The following is a 23,960-nucleotide window of genomic DNA, read 5'->3' as shown; positions in this document are numbered from 1 at the left end:
TTTATAGAAGCTTCACTCTGTATGTTCTTGGCTACTCTGTGATATGCAGCCATATAAAAACGTGCAAGTGAGAAGTTTACAGTCTGGGTAGCAATCATTAAGGTGACTTTTCCCCTGTTTGCTTTCAACATCAGTTTTATGTACTATAGCTTATAATGATTTACTACGACACCCTTGCAGATTAAAAATTGCACACTTAGTTGCTAAAACTTACACATGCACACACATAGACACTGATAGAGAACACAAGCTGAGTAATTGATTGAATCCGTCTAAATAATTAATCTCCTATTGTTGCCACAGCCATCAAGGAGAACAAAAACACATGTGCTGTATACAATGTGACAAGCACACACACACACACACACACACACACACTATCTGCCTGTTCTAACATGGTTATATTGATCAACACTTGAAAATCAAGGTTCATTTAGAACTGATTTGGAGGAGCCTGAACAGATGAGAGGCAACTTTTTTGTGTCATATTTTCATCTTTGCATAATGATGTGAATTTGTGATGGTAGTGTTTGAGGTGACTGGGCTCATTGCTATCCATCTCTCATAATGAATAGTCACTGTATTAAAAAAAAAGGGTTGCTGGGTTTGTTATCAGTTTATTGCTTCCGCCAGCCAAATTTCCATCTTGCTTTTGTGAGAGGAAGGATTTGTTGGCCTGATCTGTTTCCATGCTGGCCTAGAAGATGTCTGCTGTGGAGTTTCTCCGCCTTAATAAGCTACTGTCTTATTTTGTAAATAGTGGTGGAAAGATTATATGGGGTTTTACAAAGACACGGTTTCTGATGCGACGTATGCTGCTCCCTAAATAGAAATGAACACTGTAACAAACTGTACCACTGTAAAGTCCCACAGTGCATTTGTGGCTGTAACTCTAGCCGGTTTATTGGTGTATCAGCTATATGGCTCCCCTGTTGATCAGCTGCTTTCATCTCAAATAGAGAGAAACAGAGATTCTAGACTGTTTGAAATTCTGTCTAACACAAACACACAGACAGATATTTTAGTACATAACCTAAATCCCATGCTTATACAGTGCTTAACCCTAATGTTCTGTTTGGTCCCAGAGAGCCATACCCTGGAGGGCCATCTTTGACCCTGTCTGGGAAAAAAAACAACCACTCAACATTTTTTATCTGCTTGATACTTCATGACTTTTACTAATTATATGAGAATTGCTTATTAACATGATTTGGATGACTATTGACATTGTTCAGAAAGCAGCTACAGAAAATAATTTCTGTTAGGTCTCATAGACTCCAGTTGTAATACAATGTCAAACACAATGGGTTTTCATATGCTTTATATCTGCGATTGATTGACCTCTCAGGGTTCTTCCATGTCTTGGAAAACCTGGAAATAGATTATTTAACTGTTGGAGAATCTGCACGGTATTACACTTTACAACAGGTTTACCAGACATAAAGCATAACGGAAAAACACTCCCTTTTCATTCCAGCTTCCATGTCAGTCAATCTAGCTTTTCACATCAGACGGAGAGCGGAGGGGACTGGTAGGATAAAATAACTAATTTGTTAAGATTCACCACCATATGCAGACTTTATAGCTATAGAATAATGCCACCTTATTTCTTCCTTTGTTTGTGTTATAATTACGCAGGCCACTATTACTTTGCTACTTGAATGGAAACACTAATGCCATCATTCCTCGTAGAGGACAGCCTCTCTACAAATGTGCAAATTTGTAAGAAAGAGAATGGTTACTGCTTCAGTACAGAAAAGCTACAGTTTGTGTTGTCCTCCTATTAAAAACAGGTCTAAATATACAGTATGTCCACATACTGTAGTCTTCATCATTATAGCAGCAGCCCATGTAAATAACAAATGTAAATAGGTTTCTTTGCTGTGTGACTTCACTAAAACTAATTTACATACAGAGGATTATAAGAGATAACAAATATTGCAGCCAAAATGCAAATCATCATAGTTTAAGTCAGACTTTTACTGATAAAAGCAGAATTTCTTTTTTAAAAAAAGCAAACAAACAAAAAAACAATGTTAATGTGCATGAAATTATGCTTCAGGGAGGCCACTTGATAAATCTGTATTTGGACTAGAAGACCACAGTGCTGTGTTGGGAAAATAATATTGCGTGGATTTTTTATTTTATTTTTTTGGGAGAGCTGTCCATCACTGAATTACATCCACAACATCTCAAAAGTAAATTTTGCAGTCTTGATGTTGGGCGCTTATATATGCATGTTTGTAGTTTTGCACGTGTGTTCATGCTTGTGCATGTAAGCGCTTACATTGTGACATTTTTATCTTTTGATGTCTACTTCCCATGACACCATGGGAGCTCATCCTTTGTATTTGTTTGTAAAACAGCCGGATGAGTGCAACTGGCAGTCATATATTATCATTTCACAAAGGCTGTATTTTACCCCTGGCGCTGGTATGAGAGGTATTGTTGACAGTTGTAGGAGGGAAGATAACTGGGTTAATTAGGGCCAAAAACCTCATTAGTCAGCACGGAGGGGAAGATGTAAAGTTTATCAGTTCCTGTTTCCCTACTTTGAGGATGGTTTTGGGGTTGGCTTGCAGACAAGTTACAAAGTGGATCCTGTTGAAGAAATTCTAATGAAATGTTTTAATCAAATCCCCACCCCCACCTCACCCCCGCAAAGCACGTGCCTCGCCTCCATCTCTTTTTCTACCATCGTTCTCCTCAAATGTTTTCAAAGTGTGAGATATCACAAAAAGAGACTCAATTTACATACTTGCGGTGCCAACAAAGAGGATCTGCTGTGGTGAGTGTTCCAATCACGGATATGGACACACTTTGCAAGAGACCACACACATTTCAAATAATTTACACACACACTCACACACACACACACACACAAAGCTCAGGTAGGTGACCGTTACAGCTCTGGCATCCTACAATAAGCGAGCAGATGTTTAGGGGCTGAATGCTCTGTTTTGTCCCAGTCTCCAATGAAAACGGCTGCTGAAATTCTCAAGAAAGATTAGGCTTGGGAGTTCCCACATCTCATCAAGCTTACTGTATCCTCCAAAACCAGGGTGAGAGTCAAGATCCAAAACTGCAGTCAGTAGCCAGGCCCATATCTCTGGAGTAAACATGTAATTCTGGCACAAAGTTACAGGAAGTGCGGCAACATAGCCTGAAAGATGCTTCAAAATTTTGTGAAGATAAATCCATTCATGACAAATGTAGCAGATTGGTAGGAAAGGCCAGTAAATGAGCCTATGTCGGATGTTCTTTTTAGCAAAATCAATTGAGATATTAACTCAAAGTGGCAAAACTGGCAATTTTGTTAATTTAGCTCAAGAAGTCTGTGAATCAACCACATCATTTCAAAACAAGTGCTGAATAATGTCAAGAATATCAGCAATCATGCCTTCTATGAAATTATCTCTTTCAATGAATGATGAATTTCCAAACATTTTATTTCTTCCAGAGGCTGCTAATTCACAAGATTTAAACTGCAGTATCCGTTGAGGATGCAATGTTAGGAAAAATTCCTATTATTTTAATGCTACTTTCTTGATCATTCAGATGAAAAGTGGAAAAACAAAGAGAGTTGTCATTTCACACAGAGGTTCCAAATAGCTGGAGGACATGCCAGGCCCACACTGTGCATGTGTCATACCTTAATGTAACCACCAGTAGTCCTTGTGATGAAAAATGCCTTTGACTCACTTCCATCATTTCATTTACTTTTTAACACCATGCCTCAGGGAAGAACATACGTATGAGATATGTTTTAAGTTAGGAACATATTTTTCTTTTTGCTTGACTGGTGGTCTTCCAACACAGACTTCAGTTTTTCAATCAGACTGCTTCGATTCCACGAGTGAACTCGTTGTGTGAAGCCGAATCACTTTTGTAGACATAATCGAGTCATACTGGGCCGACAACACAAAGAGTTTGTCTTTGGTGAATAGAGAATTTGTTAAATCCCTCTAAACTTCATTTTTAAATCATTTGAAAAGTTTACACGATGTGTTTTAGTTAAAAAGTAAATGGCATGAGGAAAAACAGCAGGGATTCACAGCACTCTTTGCTCTGCTATTGATCTGCTGGGCCTTTCGGTCAAGTAATGACAAGACATTAAACCTCGCAAATGACAGGAGTCATCACAGATAACAGACTTGTTAAGTATTTCTGCAGCTGAAGTATTTGATATTCAGTGGTGCTTACTGAATATAGCCTGTCATTATGACGGCCAGTGGGCGTAAAAATGTTGTAGAGTTTGATCCACTGTTGGCTGTACTTCACTCGAATGGCCATTTGTTTAACACCCTCCTTTCTCAATCGAACTGGCAGAACAAAAAAGACTTCCAAACAGATATTTCTTCCCTGCAGAAGTAAACAGGACCCTGTCATAGGTGTCATTTAAAAGATAAATTGCAATCTCTCTGTTTTCTCTCTACTCAAAGAAATGTTATATGTTCCCTGTGCAAATGTGTTGGACATTTTTTAAGCTTAAGAAAGAAAAATTGTGCTTCACATGACAAGGCTGAGGAGATTGTCCATGGGGGCACATGCTGACTGTCAATTCGACCAGAGAGACGATTCTAAACCTTGAGCACCATAACAGTCTAAAAGGCAGATATGCTTCTGAAAGCTCATACCCTTTTTAATTTAACTTAAAATTATGATTACCTTGGTGCTCTGAAAATATGTGAGGACATTTTTTAGAAGAAAGATATTATGAAAATGTTAGCAAAAGAAAACATGCAGTTAATAGCTCAAATCTACATGGATAACAGCTAAAGGCCTGTAATTGCTATAGGGTGTCATATCTTGTCTTTCAACTATATTATTCTTGGCATTTGCCTATTCAGGGAACGCAACTCCTCATTACATTCATGTGTGGGAAAATCTATTCCCCCATCATTTGCACTCTCCTCACAATTCCATTGAGGGGACCTCACAGGAACAAACAGAGCTTTCATTTTATACACAGGTTCCAAACAGCCCCGGGTTATTGCCGGCCCACGTTGTGCAAAATCATATTTGAGTGGATCCACTGGAGCCCCAGTGCTTGTCTACTGCTAGAATAGAAAAATGCCTTCTTGTTGTATCACCCAACATTTGATTTGTTGTTTCTAGATTATGTGAGGGCTTCCCGCCTCAAGGAGGAGCATTTTTAGCATTGTTTGATGAAAAGCAGTGTTTGCATAAGGTTGGAAATGTGACATAATGTCCTTGTGTAGGGAAAATGACATGTATCTGATATCACCCAGGCAGCTGATAACAAAGGCTTAGTGGATGGTTTTGTTTGGGCGATAATGTGATTATAAGGCTGGCACAGACCTGTCTGAAAACAATGAATGTTTACTGACAGGATTGTCATAGCAAGTGTGTATAAAACATGGAAGATGTGAGTCAAAAGTGGGTATTTCAGAATGCGGAAGGAGAAGAGAGTGGGTTGTTTGAGGAAGGAGAGGCAAAAGAAAAACACAAAGGAGGGATATAGGAAAGGAAAGAGAGCAAGTGGGCAACGGGGAACAGAAAGAGCCCAGTCTTTTCATGCATCAGCTTTTTGGACAGCTGCCTGTTGGATGATAAGATTAAAGAGTCTTTTAATATGACCTCTGTGCTCCATTTTGATATTAACACGCCACAGTCTCCCCTCTGAGATAGGTCATTTTATACACAACATGCACCATGTAAAGGTGGTCGTGTTTCACCTATAATATTTAGTCAGAGTTGAAGCTCTGGATACAGCTAACAAAAAGATGCACGTGTAGCTGTTTTGAGGCCAATTTATTTGCACCATAGACACGTCGTCAGGCATTATCATATAGCAACTTATACTCAAACCTGATACTATAGGATAGTGAGCCACAACTGTAGTTTCAGACTCTCAGACTGTCAACACAGACAAAGTGTGACTTCGCTGTGTAGCTCTCCGCCGCTGAAGGAACCGAGAAAAAAGTGCAATCCTCAAACTCAAAGCGTGGCAGAAGAAACCAGAAGAGCTACAAGACATAGGTCCTCTGTCTCAGTGCAAATAAACTATTCAACAATGCTGGAATGGGAACAGTCATTGCTAAAAGACTGGTTCACAGTTTAACTGCATCAACAACAAAAGTAGTTTAAAGAGAATTTGGGAGAATTTGCTCAGTTTCACTGTTGTGTAACTTTATTCCTGCCCTGTCAGTAGCAGTGCATTGCAGAATCGTGCCGCCTTCTTGGCTGCCCTTCATGCTATACAAGGCCAATGTGTACATATAAAAACTGCAGTTTTTAAACTGGAGACTATGACCTCACTCAGACACATTGCAATGATGCCAGTGATTATGACCTGGCATCATGACTGATTGCACCAAGTTGGTGTCCATCAAGTCTGGACCAGTTGGTGTTGACAGTTGGGATATAAAATAATAAAGTGTGTTTTTTTATTATAATCATCGGCCCTCTGATTAAATCTCTTGCCATTGTTCAGAGTAAGATTATTACAAACATGATTTTTACAACCACAGTCAAGACCGGGAAAAAAGGCATGCAGAGGAAATTGTAAAGCAATGGGGTGCTATGAGTGAGAATTATTTTTTAGTCCAGTTCATCAAGTTTCAGCGCAGAGCCACAACCCCCGCCAAAGTTCACTCTCATAAAGCTCCATCTCCCTCCAGCTGTCTCTGCAAAGTCCTTGTTTCCCACATCTACCTATTAGACCACTAGTTTTTTCCCTTTGTTTCAATGCCTTTTCAATAAAAAAAAGCAGCATAAATTATAAATAATGTCCATTTCTGTTTTGGTACAGGGACAAGGGATTGTATTGTTTTTACCGTTTACCTGTCCAGTGTGTTATCACCTTTTCTGCCCATTTAAAAAAAAATAATAATATTATGTCTGGAGTGTATGATCTTTGATTAAGTAAATTGAAGGTTCATGCAGGCGGAAGAATTTGAAACTTGCCTGGGACTTGACTGCTCTGACACTTGACTTACTTGAGACTGGACTTTACCCCTTTAACACTGAGCTTGAGACTTGATAGTCAGAATATTGAGTCTCTATTAAAGCACAGACACAAGTCTTCAGTTCTGATCATGTAAAAACAGCTTTGAAAAAGATGTGTACAAATGCTATGAAAGACCTGCAAACCTTGGATCATGACTTCTGCTTTTTACCTTTGACATGAAACTTGACTTGGACATACTATTGTAACTCTGTTTAGAGAGGAGTATTTGTGAACAAAAGTAATAAAAAGCTCTTTGTGGGTTTATATTTCTTTAAAAAAAAAACAGCTCTGGGGAATATACCAGTTTTCTCCCAAAAGTGATGTCACAGAACCCTCATCCTACCACCAGAGATATAGATTTAGTCACATCACATCATACACATCACACATCATATCATTCTAATTTGTTATGACTTTGTTAGTCAATTTGTTCATAATAACGTCATATCATTAATTTCTATTTGTTTTAGTGCTTTTTGGTAAAATTATGTTCAAAGTCAGAAATAAAATATTGATGATAAAAATGTTTTATGATTATTAAATTAAATGTGCATGTTCTATTATACAAGATAAGCTTGTAAAATAGTGTTGTGCATATGATTGACATGCAGACTTGAGTGCAAGTCTGCATGTGTGGACTAGAGTGGTAAAAAGCAAAAATATAGCCTTTTTTTGGTTGCAGAGATAGAATATAATAACAATAATCTGTTGCTATGATGGTTTTTCCTTACAGTAGGTTAGTCTTCAAGTCCCCATGGACCCCAATCAGTTGTCCTTGTACATTATATGTTGGCAGGATGAGGGTTAAAGAAAGTGCTGTTTATAAAAGTAAGACAAACACACAAATAAAGAACAGCACATATTGATATTGAAATCTTAGTATCTTTTAATTTCTAACACTCAGGCAAGCTGAGTGTGGAGCGATGACGGCAATGTCGGACTGAAATCAATTTCCAACTTGTCAGCTCATCTCATCCTATTAAAACTACTAAATTAAAGTCCTTTTGCATGCTTAAACTTTCAATAATCAACAGTTATCTCTCTTTCTGTGGATGAACGTATAATAGTACTTAATATTACATTTTAAATCTGTCTCTGCTCTTTCTATCCACCTCCAGCTGTTGTGCGCTCTTCCAATGCTATGTGCTGTGTTGTCTGAGAGTAATGATTTTTGAAACCCCCACACATGTGCACACACCCACACAAATGGTCATATGGCTGAGTTAACTTGACAGATTGTCATCAGAATACTGTAATGGGACTCAAACCCCCATACACACCAACACACACTTACAAACACAGCAAAGGAGTGTGTCACTGCAGGGGAAGATGATTGACGGGGCTCGAGATGGTGATGGAGACTAACATGAGCCCTGGACAACACTCTGAACAGCATGTAGTCTGATAAAACACTAGACTTTTTATTTGAGCAAAAACTGTGTGTCTCTGTACGTATGTGAGAGTATTTCTTCCTCAATTTGCATGTGAGTACAACTCTTAATAGATCTGTTGCAGTGTTGCAGTGAAGCGAGTGTTGAAGTATGATTAGTATAATTTTGAAAACAGCAGCACAGCAATTATTTGCTGAGTTACAGGGATGAATTCACGATTAGAATTGTTACTTTCAGAATCATCAATCAACAATTAGACTCAACATAACAGTTTAGAAGCAGTTGTATCAGGTAATACTTTTATATTAGAATATTTCCAGAAAAGTGAGGCTGCATCAAGTCTGCACAACTTCTCCCTTTTTACCTAAATAAAGTCCTTGTCTCATATGGAAATCCAAACTACAAAGAAGGCGATGAGTAATGAGAAATACTGTGTCCTAAAAAAGGACCTAAACTGTCTTTCTCTCTCCAAAGGAAGATGGATTCAACATCACAGTGCAAGTGCTGTGATTTTTCTTTATTTGATTACGCATTTCCCAACCAGCCCCTGAGATAACCAATTTAAAGGAGTAGGTCTGCAAATAATGATTACTTTTATTATTGATCAGTCTTTCATTTATTTTTTACAAATAATCACTAAATCCTCAAGTATCTCGTGTAATGTAAAAAAATGTAAGTAAAAGTAAAGGATGGATATTAAAATGTAATTTAAAGTCAACCTAATATAAGTAGCTTTATTGATCGATACCGCAGTGTGCGATGACGACATGGAGTCTGATTTCTTGCATGGTGAATGGTATTATTTTATCATGTTCTACAATGATGTGTGCACAATCTGTGATGTTCTCCCCAATTTGAGCAAAAACAAGAGTGAAGCTGTCAAAAAATCTGGGGCTTGAGCCTCGGCTCTTATGTCTGACATAATGAAGCGTCTTTGATCAAGACACTAAACCCCAATTTGCTCTCAGTGAATAGACTAGTGAGTGCTTGCAAGGCACGGTAATATGACAAATACAGCACTCTAATATTTCACATGGTCACAACTAAAGAAGAAAGTGACGTATTTCATAAAGTGTGAATCGTTACACCAGTGTTTAAAAGCGTCAACATTTTTTTTTTTTTTGTGTAAGGTGACATGTTTACTTGTTTTATTCCAAAAACAATAAACTAGAGGTATTATACTTTTTTTTTTTTTTTTTTTTTTACATATTTCCAAGTATTCAATTAAAATACTTATAGGTCAGCAAGTCCTCACATTTGAGAAGCTGCAGCAAAAAAATAAATGTTTTCTCTCCTTGATAAATAATGTAAATGATATGATGATTAATTTTATGTCAATACACAATTGATTCATGGATGAATCATTCCAACACAAACAGATTGTGTAGTTTACTGATCATGTCACAGGATTTCTGTGTAATGAAACCTCTTCAAACAGTATTCAACACTATCTTGTTGCCAGTGGAGCTGTTGAAGTTTGAAATATTGTACGATTTCTGTTTGTGTCTGTTTTTTATGCTGCATGTGGGTGTTTGTATGTATCCTTATCTGTGTGTTTGTTTTTTCTTTAGGTGTTCCGGGGGCGTTGAGGTGATGCAGGTCCCCCGGTCATCCCAGTGGAGGAGCCAGCTAATGACGAGCGGCTTTGGCTGCTGAACGCCCCCCACCATCACCACCCTCATCCCTCCCTCGCTCCCTCCATCTCTGATGGCTCTATGGGGCGTCATCAGCCTCAGCCTTCACTGCTGGGTGTGTTTACGGTCTGCAGTAATAGCAGCAGCAGCAACAGCCAGCCTCCCCAATGACAAGCCCGGAGGCCCCCTGGACTGGCTCCTGTCTGATAAAGGGCCCTTCCACCACTCCCCAGAGTACATCGACTTTGTGGAGAAGAACCGACAAGGCTTCTCCACCAGATACAAGATATACAGGTGAGTCATGACTGCAGGATGAAGAGGCACTTTACACTGTATCTACTAACGCTATATCACTGCTCCTATAATATGCATGACAAATCTCCCAGCAGCCACATCAAACAGTCTTCATGGTTGTCCTTTTAAAGATCGGCTCTGTGTAAATAAAGACCAGATACATAATGTGATTATGTTCATGTGGTTACACATTTAGATTAGTATAACTCACAAAGTCACAGTATTTTGTCCTAAGCCACAGCATGTACTCAGTAGCACCTAATCATCATATGAAGATGGTTTAGTCTATGGAGATTAGAGGTTTGATCATTACCAAACATATATTATTTTTATTTTTGGTGGGAAGATTCATTATAAAGTACTGATTTCCATCTGTGGTCAAGGCTAATACTACCAAAAATCATGGTTTAACAGTTAAGAAAATGTTAATACAAAAAAAAGGGACATGAGAAGTTTGATACCAATCTTGTGTCTTTGAGGTAAATACGTGGCTACATCCATCAGACGGTTGGCTTAGGATAAAGACTGAAAATGGGGAAAGTGTCAGCTTTAAACAGAGCCACCTGTCCAGCTCTCAAATGAACATGCTATTTCTCGTTTGTTTAATCAGTTAACAGAAATAGTCCTGCACACAACCCCTGTGAAACCACAATTGAGGTTGAGACAGAATATTTCCTAGAAGGCCGAACTTTTCCTTCAAATGCAGTTAGCACAGCCATGACACATTTAATTGTTCACAACCACAGCTGCTCAGTGGCTGAGGACCTCCATTATAGCCATTAGACACAGTCACTGCAATAATTAATCAACTAATAATTCCATGAGCATTACTTTCATCACGTGCATGTCTATATGTGGGTTTGGGGGAAATATTCTGTGTAAGGGATTTTACAGTATACGTCTAATGATTCAGCATTATTCTTGGATTTTGGAAAAGACAACTCCCACTATTCCCTGTACAAACCCATTAACAGTCAGCAAATTTTGGGGGCTTTACTGACTATAAATATCATGTGCAAGTCCTTACCTGACCCTTATTAAAGCACCCTAGTAAACCTTATATTGCTTGCAATGGATGCACTGCAGTCAAATCATGTCGAGTTGAATTGAATGAGAAAAATGAGAAAGGAAGGGAGTGCACTTTCGCTTGTCATGGTTGAATGAACTTACAAATATATATAATTTAATACATATGGACATCTGTTATAATATGCTGGTTGAGGAAAAGGTTGAAGTCGAGAACAAGGTCATTCCAAGGGCATTTTAACATGTATGTGACAATGTAATGTGAGTGCTACAAGTGTGACAGTAGTGTTCATAGCTACAGCTGCAGAGGGCTTTTATGATCAGTGCATTTGCTTTTTTTATTGTGACATCAAAATGATGTAAGGGAGAAGATGCAACGCAACTGCACATCTTAAATTAGTACTCGCAGTGGACAATATGCTTTATGAAAGGCCTATTCATGGCTATTTAGTAGGCAGACTGTATTATTTCCCCAGTGTTGTCCTGCAGAAAAGGCTTTAATGTAATCATGTGAACAGCCAATGTTCACAAGATACCTGGCACATGTCTAGACAGAATCAGGAAGTATTTCATGCAGGCATGTTGCTATCAGCTGGCTTCCAATCCCTCAGAGAGTTACCTGATCAGATGGTCAACTAAAATATGTTGATTAGCACCGGGAAAAAAATGAAGATTTGTCATGACAGCAACACAGTCTGAGGTATCGGCATGCAACCAAATTAGTGGAGATTGTGTCATGAATCATATCCATCGTCATTTAGGAGGATGTTGTCCAGGCTTCTGGAAATAGATAGACAGGGTTCCTGACATCTATGGATTGGTGCGAGGATGCTTTATGGCTTCGGTGAACGGTTGCTGCATTAGAGCTTTTTAATATTTCCTTCTCTGGCAAAAGGCAGCGATCCGTTGGAGCCGAGCTGCATGGGCGGCAAGATTAATAGTCTTATCATGTGGCCAAGTGATTAGTGAGCTCTTAGTACTTATTACTCTGCATTATCACAGAATCCCCTGAGAGGCTTCTGTCAGCTGCAAGGTTGTGTTTGAGGCTCTCTAGATTACCACAATGTGGCATTGATTAATAGTGATGATATTAAAAGGAAAAACTAACCTAAAAAGTAAATAGCCTGTAAATCTTCCTGAATTGAAATTCACTTGGATTCAGTCCCATTTGATTTCAGAAAGGAATCAGACAAAGACAGGGAGGATACAGCTGTGGGTAAGCTTCTGTTTTGGCAATGATAGCTATGTTGGTGGGGTGAAATGTGGCAATGATTTTGGGAGCGCACACCTGGAGCGGGCTCATAAAAAATTCAGTAGGGTTGTTTTATTAAGGAAAGTGGGCCCACTGCAATATTCTCTCAAGGGGACCAAATTTCGTAGCTGTGCTCCTGCTGCGTAATATAGCTCCTTAAGTTTCTAAAACAAGCTTTAACCCTTGTGTACCAACAAGAGGAAGAGGAAGTTATTTTCCAACCTTTCCATCTTGTAAAAGGCAAATAAATATCTATTGCCACTTCTCACAACAGGTTGAAACTATATATGAGCTGCAAGAAGCTCAACCAAAGGCTGATGTTACCTAGTTTCATTTGAATAATAGTGATCAGAAGACGTTTAATTAATTCAAATAAGACTTTTTATAGAGTACCTGAAATTCAGCAGATATTAGACTTTTTACTTTTAGTTTAACAAAACATGCCGAGAATCTCAGTGCATCACTGTTGAAGCAGCTGTACAAGACAAACTTTGCCTGAATAAAAAAAAAAAAAAAAAACGTTTTAATTAGTGATTTGATGCTGCAGACACGTAAAATATTGATGTGTCCTTTAAAAAGAATTGAGGTTCAATACCTAGCTGTAAAGAAAAAAATCAGTTTAAAGAAGATCTAGTTCAGCTCCTCAAATTTATCTTTTGGCCTGTGCTTTGTGGAGCTCTGGTCAACCTGCAGTGTCTTATGTATCATAATTAATTTTGATTAATCTAAACTTAATTTTAAATAAATATCCCAGGGTAATCTAACATGAATCTTCCTCTCCAGATGAAATTTCTTAAAGTTAAATATAAACTGTGTTGGGTGTCGGCATTTAGTAACCTGAGTCATCATCAGTTTATGGAAATCAGCGTTCACTCGGTAATTATCAGATGATTAGTTTTATTCCTGGAATTATAGGCAAACATGCCTTATAAGGGATTATCTAGAGCCTTTGCTTATGCAACATTGAAGAAAAAGATGCGGCATTATTGTAATGAAAACATCCAACTACTCAAATTGTTATTTGTTTTCCATCACTATATTGGAATGGATTCAAAGGATTTTTCAGCTGTTTGATGATCACAAAAGCTAATTTGCATGCAGCGAGGATTACCAGATTAAAACGGCTGCTAAACTTTCTAGATATGACGGAAGAGAACAACTGTTTCTTCAGTAAATATTGTTATAAAGCAGGGCTAGAATTAGGTAGTTTGAGGGAGAGGGGCAACAAAAAAAAAAAAAACTAAAAATGGCACCAGCATGTAGAAAGTTGTATTGTAGTTATGGTGAAACAGTTTAGTCAGTGTTAGGATTAGCATCCTAGAGGGCATTTGTTCGCGTGTTGTCCGCTGGAAGGGCACCGAAGAGGGCAGAGGTGTCCACCAGTGTTATAAAGGATAAAGGTGATCAGAATTTACAAAGTGCTCTACATATGGAAGAAACATAGATAATATACACAAAGTGGAAACCACAGCAACTCACATGAATCCAAGCCAATAGCTGCTGTTCTTTAGTCAACCTTTTAACTTTTAATAGCCATATCGTATTAGTTATTAAAAAGATGTGGGTGGAATATAACATAAATCCAAATCACTTAGATTAAAATGAGATTGGAACTGTAAAGGGGTATGGACACTTATGTATCCAGATTTAATCAGGCATCATTCCTCTTAAAAACTTCATAGCAAAGTTGCTGAAGCTGCTGATATAGATGTCAAAATCATCAACGAAAAGTAATTGCTTTTTCAGTGTGTCAGTCAGCATCATTGTGCATCAACACATAATGAATTAAAACAATGGGACTCTATTAATTATCTTCAATTAGTTTATTCTGCAGACCGGAGCACATATGACACTCCCACCTTATGAGTTTAACTTGATGAAATGAAAGCAGCTTACTGTTTGATAGAAGAGCCACTTCAGGCACAGTGAACAACAGCAGATTTCTTAAACCACAGGGGAGTCTGCAGGTGCTCTGAAGAGGGTTGAGGTGAGTGTTTTAGAGCAGACTCCCTCAGCGCTGCTTCTCAGCATCCCACTGCTGCATTCTTACTGATGTTCTTTGTCTCGTCTCCTTTCCTAAAAATTCCCTCAGAGGTTTAGGCATCTCCAAGTTGCTCCTTGCGGTAAATAGGTTGGGGAAATAACAGTAATAAATACTAGTTACCCTTAAGACACTTTTCCTCAATTGCTGTTTAAAACGTCAGAAAAAAAGTATTGGTCTTTAGTGGAAGTCATAAGGGACACAAGATTAGACAGTCTATCTCATATCAGCCTGATTAATTGCTCAGTTTTTACTTCAGTTCTCATTTGTATTCAATTTGTTAAAGCTGCAGGCAGCTGATGTAGGCAATGTCTCTCTAGTTGAGCTGTCTCGCTAAAGTTTGATTTGATAAAGATCATAAAAGTGTAAAAAGAGGTGATTTTCAAGTAAATGGAGGAAAGCATCATCATGGTTTCCTTTTTAATCCTCATTTCAGGTTTTTTGCCACACTAGTGGCATGCATTTTGCCTTATTCTCATTGTGGATAAATCCTACTGACTTTGGTGATCCCCTGACTTTTCTTCAAGTGCCACCCTGAGTTTGTGATTTCTCAAGTGAAATGCTTTCACAAATATTGGATGGATTGACAAGAAATTTGACTCTGACAATAATGCCCCCCTCAGAATGACAATAATAATCACTAAAGTTTCCACACAGCATGTGTCAAAATGTTAATTTGTTCAATACTTGACAGAAAAAGTAGCCACTGATGTACTTTGTGTGGAGTATTACTGTACTTAGCAAAAAAAGCATGCTTACACACTAAGATGATAAACAATATACCTGCTAAACTTCAGGATGTGATCATACCAGCATGCTGATGTTAGCATTTAGTACAGCATCACAGAGCTGCTGTAGATTAGTCTTGACATAATGCCATGCCAAAATCAAAAAAGGAACCCTTTAGGTTTATGTTTTTAGTGGGCTGTTACCTGTGTCACAGTATTGTTTATCGTTAGTTTATTATATAGATTTCTAAGAAATTGTTGCATGAATGGTGGTGTGACAGCAGCTTTAGATTCAAAAAATCAGGGGACCAGTGGATTTAGAAATGACCCCACCACCATGTCCGTGTTTTGTGTGGTGCATTCACACCGGATAAGCAAAGTCTATATTTAACTTGAATTGACCACGCTATGTTGAACCACCCTATTTCTAGTAGTCCAGAACGAACAAACCAAACACTCATTTTTCATGAGGTTCACAGCAACCGTAGTTTCTCCTCCACTCTTGAAACAGGAGGGTGAGGCGAGGGGTGCAACAACACCACTAGATGCCACTCCGTCCTACACACTAGACCTTAATGCTTTTGTTTGTTGTAAACAATCATTTTCAGCTGTCCAAATTTGGTTGAGAGACACATCACTTGAAAAGAGAAAAGAGGCTGGATTGAAAGTGACAATATTTTCTGGTCAGGTATTCCTCATGTGTAGTCCACATCTCTGCTAAATTCTAATAAATGCTCAAATACAGGAGAAGAGAGATTAGCAGAATTGGTGCTCAGAGTTAAATTGTTTGAACTACGTCAGCTATGGCTTCACACCAAGTTATCCTCCTACTCAATCTCCTGGCTCTTACTAATTGAATTTGAAAGAAATTTTAACAAGTCCTCTGAAGGAAATGAAAGAGGGTTTGTGTTTTTGTGGATCTGCGAGTGTGTGTGTTTTGGCGATTCACTGGAGAGCGTACCCATTGCTTCCAATGCAAACACAATGTGGGCCTTCCGCCTTAGCCACCTGTCCTCAGGAAACATTGCCAAGGGAAAGCTGCCATCTCCACCAGGGTGAAGGCAGGAGTGTTGACATGCATTTGGCCGTGTTCGAAACATATTGCATTTGGATAATGCATGTGATTATTTTTTATGGGATAAGATGTCATTATAAATATTATTTGACTGTGGAAAAGGCACTATGCTCATTAAATATTATTAAACTGCTTAACCATTAGGCCACATGCCAGTGAATAGATGTGGATACAAGAAATATCAGAAGCACAGTAGCATTTAGAAGAAGTATTTATATCCTTTACTTAAGCAAATTCACCAATGTAAAAACAATCCAATCCAAATAATGATAAAGTTGGTGTTTAAAATAAAAGTAGTATCAGCTAAAAGTATTGTAGGATAAATCTTCCAAAATATTAATAATAAATATATTGCTAGTTCTCTAAATAAATTACAGACCCGGTGTGATGGATCAAGTCTCTTTACTTCATGCAGCATTGAGAGAAGACTTCAGCATGGTTGTTCTCTACCAGACTTTTAGAATGTCTTCCCTTATATACTATCAAGCAAACAGAAGACCAATTGGTGACCTCCTGACAGCTAAATTGTTAATCATATGTCGGTGCCTCAGGCCTTCCCCAGTACAACGATCCTTAAATCTTACAGTGAAACTCTGAGTTGACTATCAGCAGATTCTCACTTGACTTCCTCAAAACACAAAAATCACATGGGCATTACCAAATCAATACATTGATTACTCAGTCTACAATGTTCATTTTTTTCTCATAATCTTTAACAATGCACTGTATTTTATAAGCCTATATGTCATCAGTAACTAGCTGTCACATTAATAGAGTAAGGTGAAAAGTCAAATATTTCCCTCTGATGTGTAGTAGAAGTATAAAGTAACACACAATAGAAATGTTCAAGTAAAGTACAAGTACCACAAAACTGTACTCGTAAATCTACCTTGTAACTGTCCACCACTGCAGATGCAGGTATGTTGGATGAGCCAAGAATAAAGGGGCCTCTTTGAATTTTGAGAAAAATTCAGCAACTCAAACAACTTGGCTATGATAGCGTCCACAGAGTTAAACTGATGAAACTGATGTACCTTGGTGAAAAGGAGCAATGAAATTGATAATAATAATGACTTAGCTGGTTGTAGGGAGGATTGCAGCCCCTAAAATCAACTCCATGGTGAAACCCATTTCATTTCCTCCTCTCCCTGCAGGACGAACCATTTGGCCTATCGGGGGTTTAAGATAAGACAGGGCTAGCTTATCACAGTCAACGATAACTGAAGAAACGAACGACAGCGGGGATTTGCGAATACTCTTTCTATACCTGTTCTCTGCCCCCCACCCCACCCCACCCTACCCTACCTCACCCCACCTTACCCTACACCACCCTACCCTCTCTCTCCCTCCCTGTATATTCCTCTTTTTCCACAGAACGTGCTGCGGCTTTGAACTAGTGCTTTCACACTGCAAAGTGGAACTCAAGAGACACAGTGTCCCATTTGAAGAGGTCATTTATTTGTATGGCATGAAATGAGGTGAAGATTAATAGCTACACTAGATATATCTGAGCAAGAGATTAGTCAAAGGCTTTGTCTGAATACTACAGTGTCAGCAAAAAGGTCAGCGGGTACCACATATCCATTTAACATCATTATGTTTACTTCACACACTCTGCCTACAGTTTCTGCTTAATATTGTGTGAATCAGTGTCTTGTTTTGTGATTATATAACTGAAATTGAAATCAATGTGCGTTGCAGCTTGCTCTAACTTTTGTGTACAGGAGTTTGAATTCTCGTGGATTTACACTTTGTATCATTCAAACATCTGGGTGTTTGAGCTTTCCTCATTACTCCTGGTTTAATGTGATATATACCCTTTCAGAAGGCCACACTCCCTCCATCCATCATCAGCAGCCAAGGTTGTTCAACCCTTTCTGATTACAGCAGTCAAGCTTTTATTTTGGTGAGAGAAAAGTGCAACATTTGACTGATCGGACAATGCCGTTCACATAAATTCACTGTGTGTTTATTTTCTGCCTCATAGTGAAATCTGACAAAAATAATCCCTCAGTCAAGACAATTAATCATGTTTATTTCTACATTGCTCCTTCATGGTTTTGATGTTCAAAGCGTTATTTCCATTCCTTCTCTAAATAAAAAAAAACATCAGGATCTAGGCCCTCTATTCTTTGAGGAACTTTTCTCCCGTTCCTTTCTTCTCACATAAGCGTGATTATGTGAGTAAATTGGGGGCAGTGCCAGGCGGATTGCAAAAAATTGGCACCGCACTCCTGTAGCCTCCCCAAGAAATTTCAAAGTAATCACAACCGATCTGTTATAATTACAGCTGTGATATCTGTCTGTGACTTCATAACTGTCTCTTTATACATTCATTGCCATGCAGATCTGTGGCGGAGGGAAAGTGCTCGCAAAAATAATACAATCTCGCCACTGGCATGATATCAGAGCTGTACTTTTTTTAAACATCAAAGATAGTTGTGGTCTTCAAACAGTGTCTTGATTTTGCAAGTACATATTTAATTAGCCCCAGTTACAGACGCTGAAATAGGTTATTTCTCTGTAGGTGGGTTTTCTTATGTGTATCTCTAATTTTCCTTCTACATTATTTTCTTTTTAAATGAATACCGACCCACACATAAATAAACTGCCATTATTTGAGTTATTCTTACTTTCTCTGACTGTTGAAGTCTACAAACTATGCATAATATTGTATATACTGGTTATTTAGCCATTTCAATGGCTTAAAACAGGTTGATTTCAACAAGCACGCATTCTTTTCTGAAATCCAAATCCAAATTTATAAAAGATAAAAGACGAGACACAGATGGAATACTGAATGTGAGCAAAAATGTAATCTCTTTTAATGGCATCTCTTCTGCATTCCTTGGAGGTCACGGCCTTTTTCTTCTGTGGTCACACTGACTTCTGAAAAGAAGAAGTGAATCAAAATGCAGAAGAATTTTCATATTATACAAACCTGTCAGCTACATTTTGATTCATTGTGTCTGGGCCTACACTATGTGCTTTTCATTTAATGTCTCTAACAGTAGGTGTACTAAGGAACCAAAAATAACCCTGAATTCAGATGCTTACAAATTGGATCTACAAGAAATGTATTTTGTTTTCTGTTACTATTACTTATCTGAGAAAAAATGAAAATAATTCCTAAAACGGCTGAATTAGCTTTAAAATGATTTTTAACAATAAATAGTTGTGCAATAAGCAGCAACCAAAGTTTAATTATAACTTAACACATTATACATATTATTAACACTGTAAAGAGGGGACTTCAGCAATTACTGCGTAGTTCTCATTGTCACAAATGAGATTCAAAGTAACCTTGGAAACAGTGGTCGACAAAACAATCTCGATACAAGGTCCGTTTAATTGCTATTGTGAAGCTTCAGATTGTATCACTCAGTCTTTAGCAGATGAGTTTTCCCAGTTGTCACTGAATTGTAGATGTTCAAATTTACATTTTTTCTGAACACATTTAGGAATTCTCATCCATGTTGGCTTAAACGTTTAAAATTAAAGAGTACTGTTGACAGAAAATTCTCACCACACATCAAATTCTAATATTGTTAAAATCTAATTGGGGGTGCCCGGTTAGCTCAGCTGGTAGAGCTGGCGCCCCATGTACTGAGGCTGAGTCCTTGCTGCAGCGGCCCAGGGTCCAAATCTGACCTGCGGCCCTTTGCTGTGTGTCATCCCCTCTCTCTGCCCCCCTTTCCTGTCTATCTTCAGCTGTCAATATCAAGTAAAAGGCAATAAAAGCCCCAAAAAATACTTAAAAAAAATAAAAAATAAAATCTAATTGGTAGGTGTAAATACATGACATCACCTTCCATATCACAGCGTTATATTTTAGGGCCTTTAAGCCAAAGAAGAGGTACCGATTTGGAATTCCTGAACTGAATCCTCACTTCTAAGAAGATATTTTCTGTAAAGCAAGCTGTTTTGACCTTGCATTTTTGATCTTCTGCTGCCTTAGTCATATGGAGTTTGGCCGTTGGTTCTCTTATCCAATTTGTTATGACAGCAGGTTAGCAGTGGTCAGAGTACAACTTGTAGCCTGCCCTGCTCGGGGCAGGTGAAAGCACTTTCATCGAAATTAGTTGAATTTCTCTTTGGGAGATATTGAGCATTGCAGGTTGCTTACTGGATATACTGTATGTGCAGGCAGCTACGGTCAAGTGTGTGTGTGTGTGTGTGTGTGTGTGTGTGTGTGTGTGTGTGTGTGTGTGTGTGTGTGTGTTTGTGTGTGTGTTTAAATACCTCTTTCTAACAGGTATCCCAGTATGTGTCTATGGGTTATAAGCTTTTAAACACACACACACACAATCAAAGGTAAGTGCATTTACAAGGATGACTATGTCACTTCAGATGTTTTGTTTAGCAGTTACCATAGTTTCCAATTCCAATTCCAATCAGCCTGTACCATTTTCTTCTTCATAATATAGCATTTTCGGCCATTATAGCTCTAGGAATGGGAATGACTGTATCTCAACAGCTATTGGATGGATTGACATGAAACAAATGTTAGTGTTATAGCATAACTAAACTAAACTAAGATGGTAACTTTAAAACAATCAAGGCATGGTTTATTATTGTCATTGTGACCTGACCATGTTAGCTTTGAATAGAGCTGCTAGAAGAGTCTAGGAAATGTGTAGTATCTCAACTCTTAACATTTTATGTCAGAGATCACAGCTCAGTCTCCCAGAAAAAAGTTGCTGATTTATTTTTGGAATGGCAATTTTTAAGAACCTATACAACCCTTTGACCTGGTCATTGCAAAACAATATGCAACTGTTAAAGAGGTTATTATATACATATAACCTTTAGCCCTGTTTCTAACTACACTCTATGTCCAAGTAAACAGCGGGATGCTGAGACTTCACAAAGAAGCCAAGGACATGATCATCTCAGCACACTATCTGTCTGTTTACTGTCCCAGAACTCAGGAATGTGTAACTGTGTGCTCCAACAGGGATAAAACCATACTGCTTCTTCCAGTCGGGGCTCTTTCGGACTTTCACATACGAGAGTGTGTGCCGGTTTCGTTGAGACCATTCATGTTGACTTGAATAAAACCTTACAGAAAGACAAGATCATACTTTGTATGCTTTATTAAACAAATTGCCACCACATTTTCATATTAATAGTTACTTTAATCTTTGCTTTTGCTCTGTCGGAGATTAACTTAAAACTCATGAGGCTTCTGCAAAGTTTTACAGTCATTAGTGTGTCAGATCTGATAAAATTAGTTACTTTCTGCTATCAAACTTACTCATGCCTATACTGAGATGCTGCTGATGCACTTTGTATTCCAGTTCCAGCTGCCATAAATGTGACCAGAAAGACAGAAATAATGGTTGACTATTTGAATGTCTGTGATCAGTCTTGTTCTGAATCAAACAAATAAGGTAGGGGTTTCATTGTTTCAACAAACTAAAATGTACTACATTGAGATTCTAAAAGAGTAAGCTTACCACTCTCAGATGACTTATTTGACTTTGCAGAGCTATTCAGATAAAGGATGCCATGCACACCTCTCTTCTCAAAACACAATATTCTCAGCCTAAATTTTTACTGTTTAATGTTTTACTTTTTACTGTTTTGCCAAATGTCAGAAAAACAAAACACGCGTACTTCTAATTTGAATTCATAGCATGCTCTCTATGTTAAGCTGAGTGCGAAACAGGTCGAGGAGAGCACAAAAGTATCTGTGAAGGACACTTTGCATGGAAATCTTCCACTAAACACCTTTAACTGTTGGGTAGAATAACTTTGTATGGAGTCAAAGCACTGCCAAATGTAATTTTAGTTCAAAGAGCTGTGCCTTGGCTAAATGTTGTACAAAAATACTAGAAATAATGCATACAGAGTGCCAGGTTGGTCTCTGTTGACTGAACATCTGTATCCTTTGTTTCCTTGAGATTTGCTCCAGTTCAGCTTACCATGCTGCCTTTGACATATCTATTTTTTTTCCCTTCTCATAGAGCATGTGTTAGGTTTTACATGAAAGTAAAAAGTCACAAAAGCTTAAAAGCTGTGAGAGGGAGATAGGAAGGAAGAAAGTCCTGCCTTATAGCAGTGTAAGTTTTATTAAAATTCTGCCTCCTTCATGCTGCCTGGAGCATCATTGTGTATTGTGCATCCTGTTATCATCTTAAAGCTGTCAGATGCCACCAAATATGAACATGGGAAGGTATATTCTAATCAGTGAAGCATTAGGGATTCATAGGAACACAGCATACAAGTTGCACTCATGGTTGAGGTCAGACATAGTTGTCAGAGGGAAACAGTCTTTTGTTCACACTGCTAAACACCATTTTTATGACATTTCTGCTGCCACTTTGTTTCTCTCTGAATTCTCTGTTTGAGCAATGGGGCTATTTCTCGTACCTCCTTGTACTTTATTCATTTCGATGTATATCTCTGTCATGATGGAATATTAAGGGAAACATCTGTCAGCTGTGTAGTAGGAGCATGTATCCGTCCCAGGTGACAATCATTGGTTTCAAATAAGACCATGTTTTTGTCTGGATGTTTTTTTCTTCTTTTCACTAGCTTTCTCAATGTTTCTTATTCTCTCTTTCTCCGTCAATTCACACTCATTTTAGTTCAGGCTGTGTCGACAAGGTCGAGGGATTCCTTACCTTGCAAAAGCACAGAAGGACATAATGAATTAAATGTGCTAGTCTCTCTCGCTCTCTTTCTCTTTCACTCTGTTCTAGTCATTTCTTCCACTAACGTATTCAGCTTTAGACTAATTATGTACCTATATAATGGTGCTATATTACCATAGCCACATTCATTTACATATATTTTCAGTTATCCTGTACCACACTCTTACTCAAACTCCCCTATTAATACAGTGTGTGTTTCTTCCAGGGAGTTTGGGAGATGGAAGGTGAACAACTTGGCAGTGGAAAGGAGAGATTTCTTGGAGTCTCCGTTACCTCTAACTCCTGAGTTCATCAGGAACATTCGACTCCTGGGCCGTAGGCCCACCACCCAGATGATCACTGACAATCTGATCAGGAAGTATGGGACACACTTCCTGTTGTCAGCTACACTGGGAGGTAAAAAAGAACAAAGTTTTTTTACAGTACATAGGTTGGTCACATTGTTTGCATATCTTTATGGCGGCATGAATGAACCCTTATGAACTAATTTTGCCCTTGGAAAAAAATTGCAAACTGACTCCACCAGCTAGTATTTTGCTTGTTCACTAAGCTGTGCACGCCTTAGTTTTTCATTTCAAGCCTTGTCTAAAAATTATGAAATTTCCAATAACAAAGGAGGCACATTCAGAAATCATAGCAATATTTGGAACAATGGAGTCTTGATTTCAGACTGATGTAGACAAAAGCTGTCATCTACTTTTTAGCAAGCGAGCATCAGTTTTCCTGAATAAAATGGTTACTATTTCTGGCAGATTATATCATCTGTTACCAGTTAGATGGCTGATGACTCAGAAAAAAAGAGCTACATTGAGAGAAAAATACTCACCTAGGTGTTGCATATGGAAAACATACATGGCAGAATAATTCAGTTACAGTAAGTAACTGAA

General features: G+C 38.2%; 1 protein-coding gene across 1 annotated transcript in view; it reads left to right on the top strand.

The window, feature by feature from the left end:
* The window catches only part of brinp3a.2 (bone morphogenetic protein/retinoic acid inducible neural-specific 3a, tandem duplicate 2), a 47,281-nt gene that overhangs the window by 4,528 nt on the left and 18,793 nt on the right, over window positions 1-23,960 (top strand). The window contains exons 2-3 of the mRNA XM_051377504.1: window positions 9,936-10,292; window positions 23,279-23,469. Coding sequence (XP_051233464.1) covers window positions 10,072-10,292; window positions 23,279-23,469 — 412 coding nt within the window. The 5' untranslated portion in view covers window positions 9,936-10,071. The remainder of the gene's footprint in view (window positions 1-9,935; window positions 10,293-23,278; window positions 23,470-23,960) is intronic.

The sequence above is a fragment of the Dicentrarchus labrax genome, unplaced genomic scaffold (assembly GCF_905237075.1).
Source record: "Dicentrarchus labrax unplaced genomic scaffold, dlabrax2021, whole genome shotgun sequence".
Classification (NCBI taxonomy): Eukaryota; Metazoa; Chordata; class Actinopteri; family Moronidae; genus Dicentrarchus; species Dicentrarchus labrax.
The sequence above is the reverse complement of the archived record's forward strand: the minus strand, read 5'-3'. Positions and strand labels throughout refer to the sequence as shown.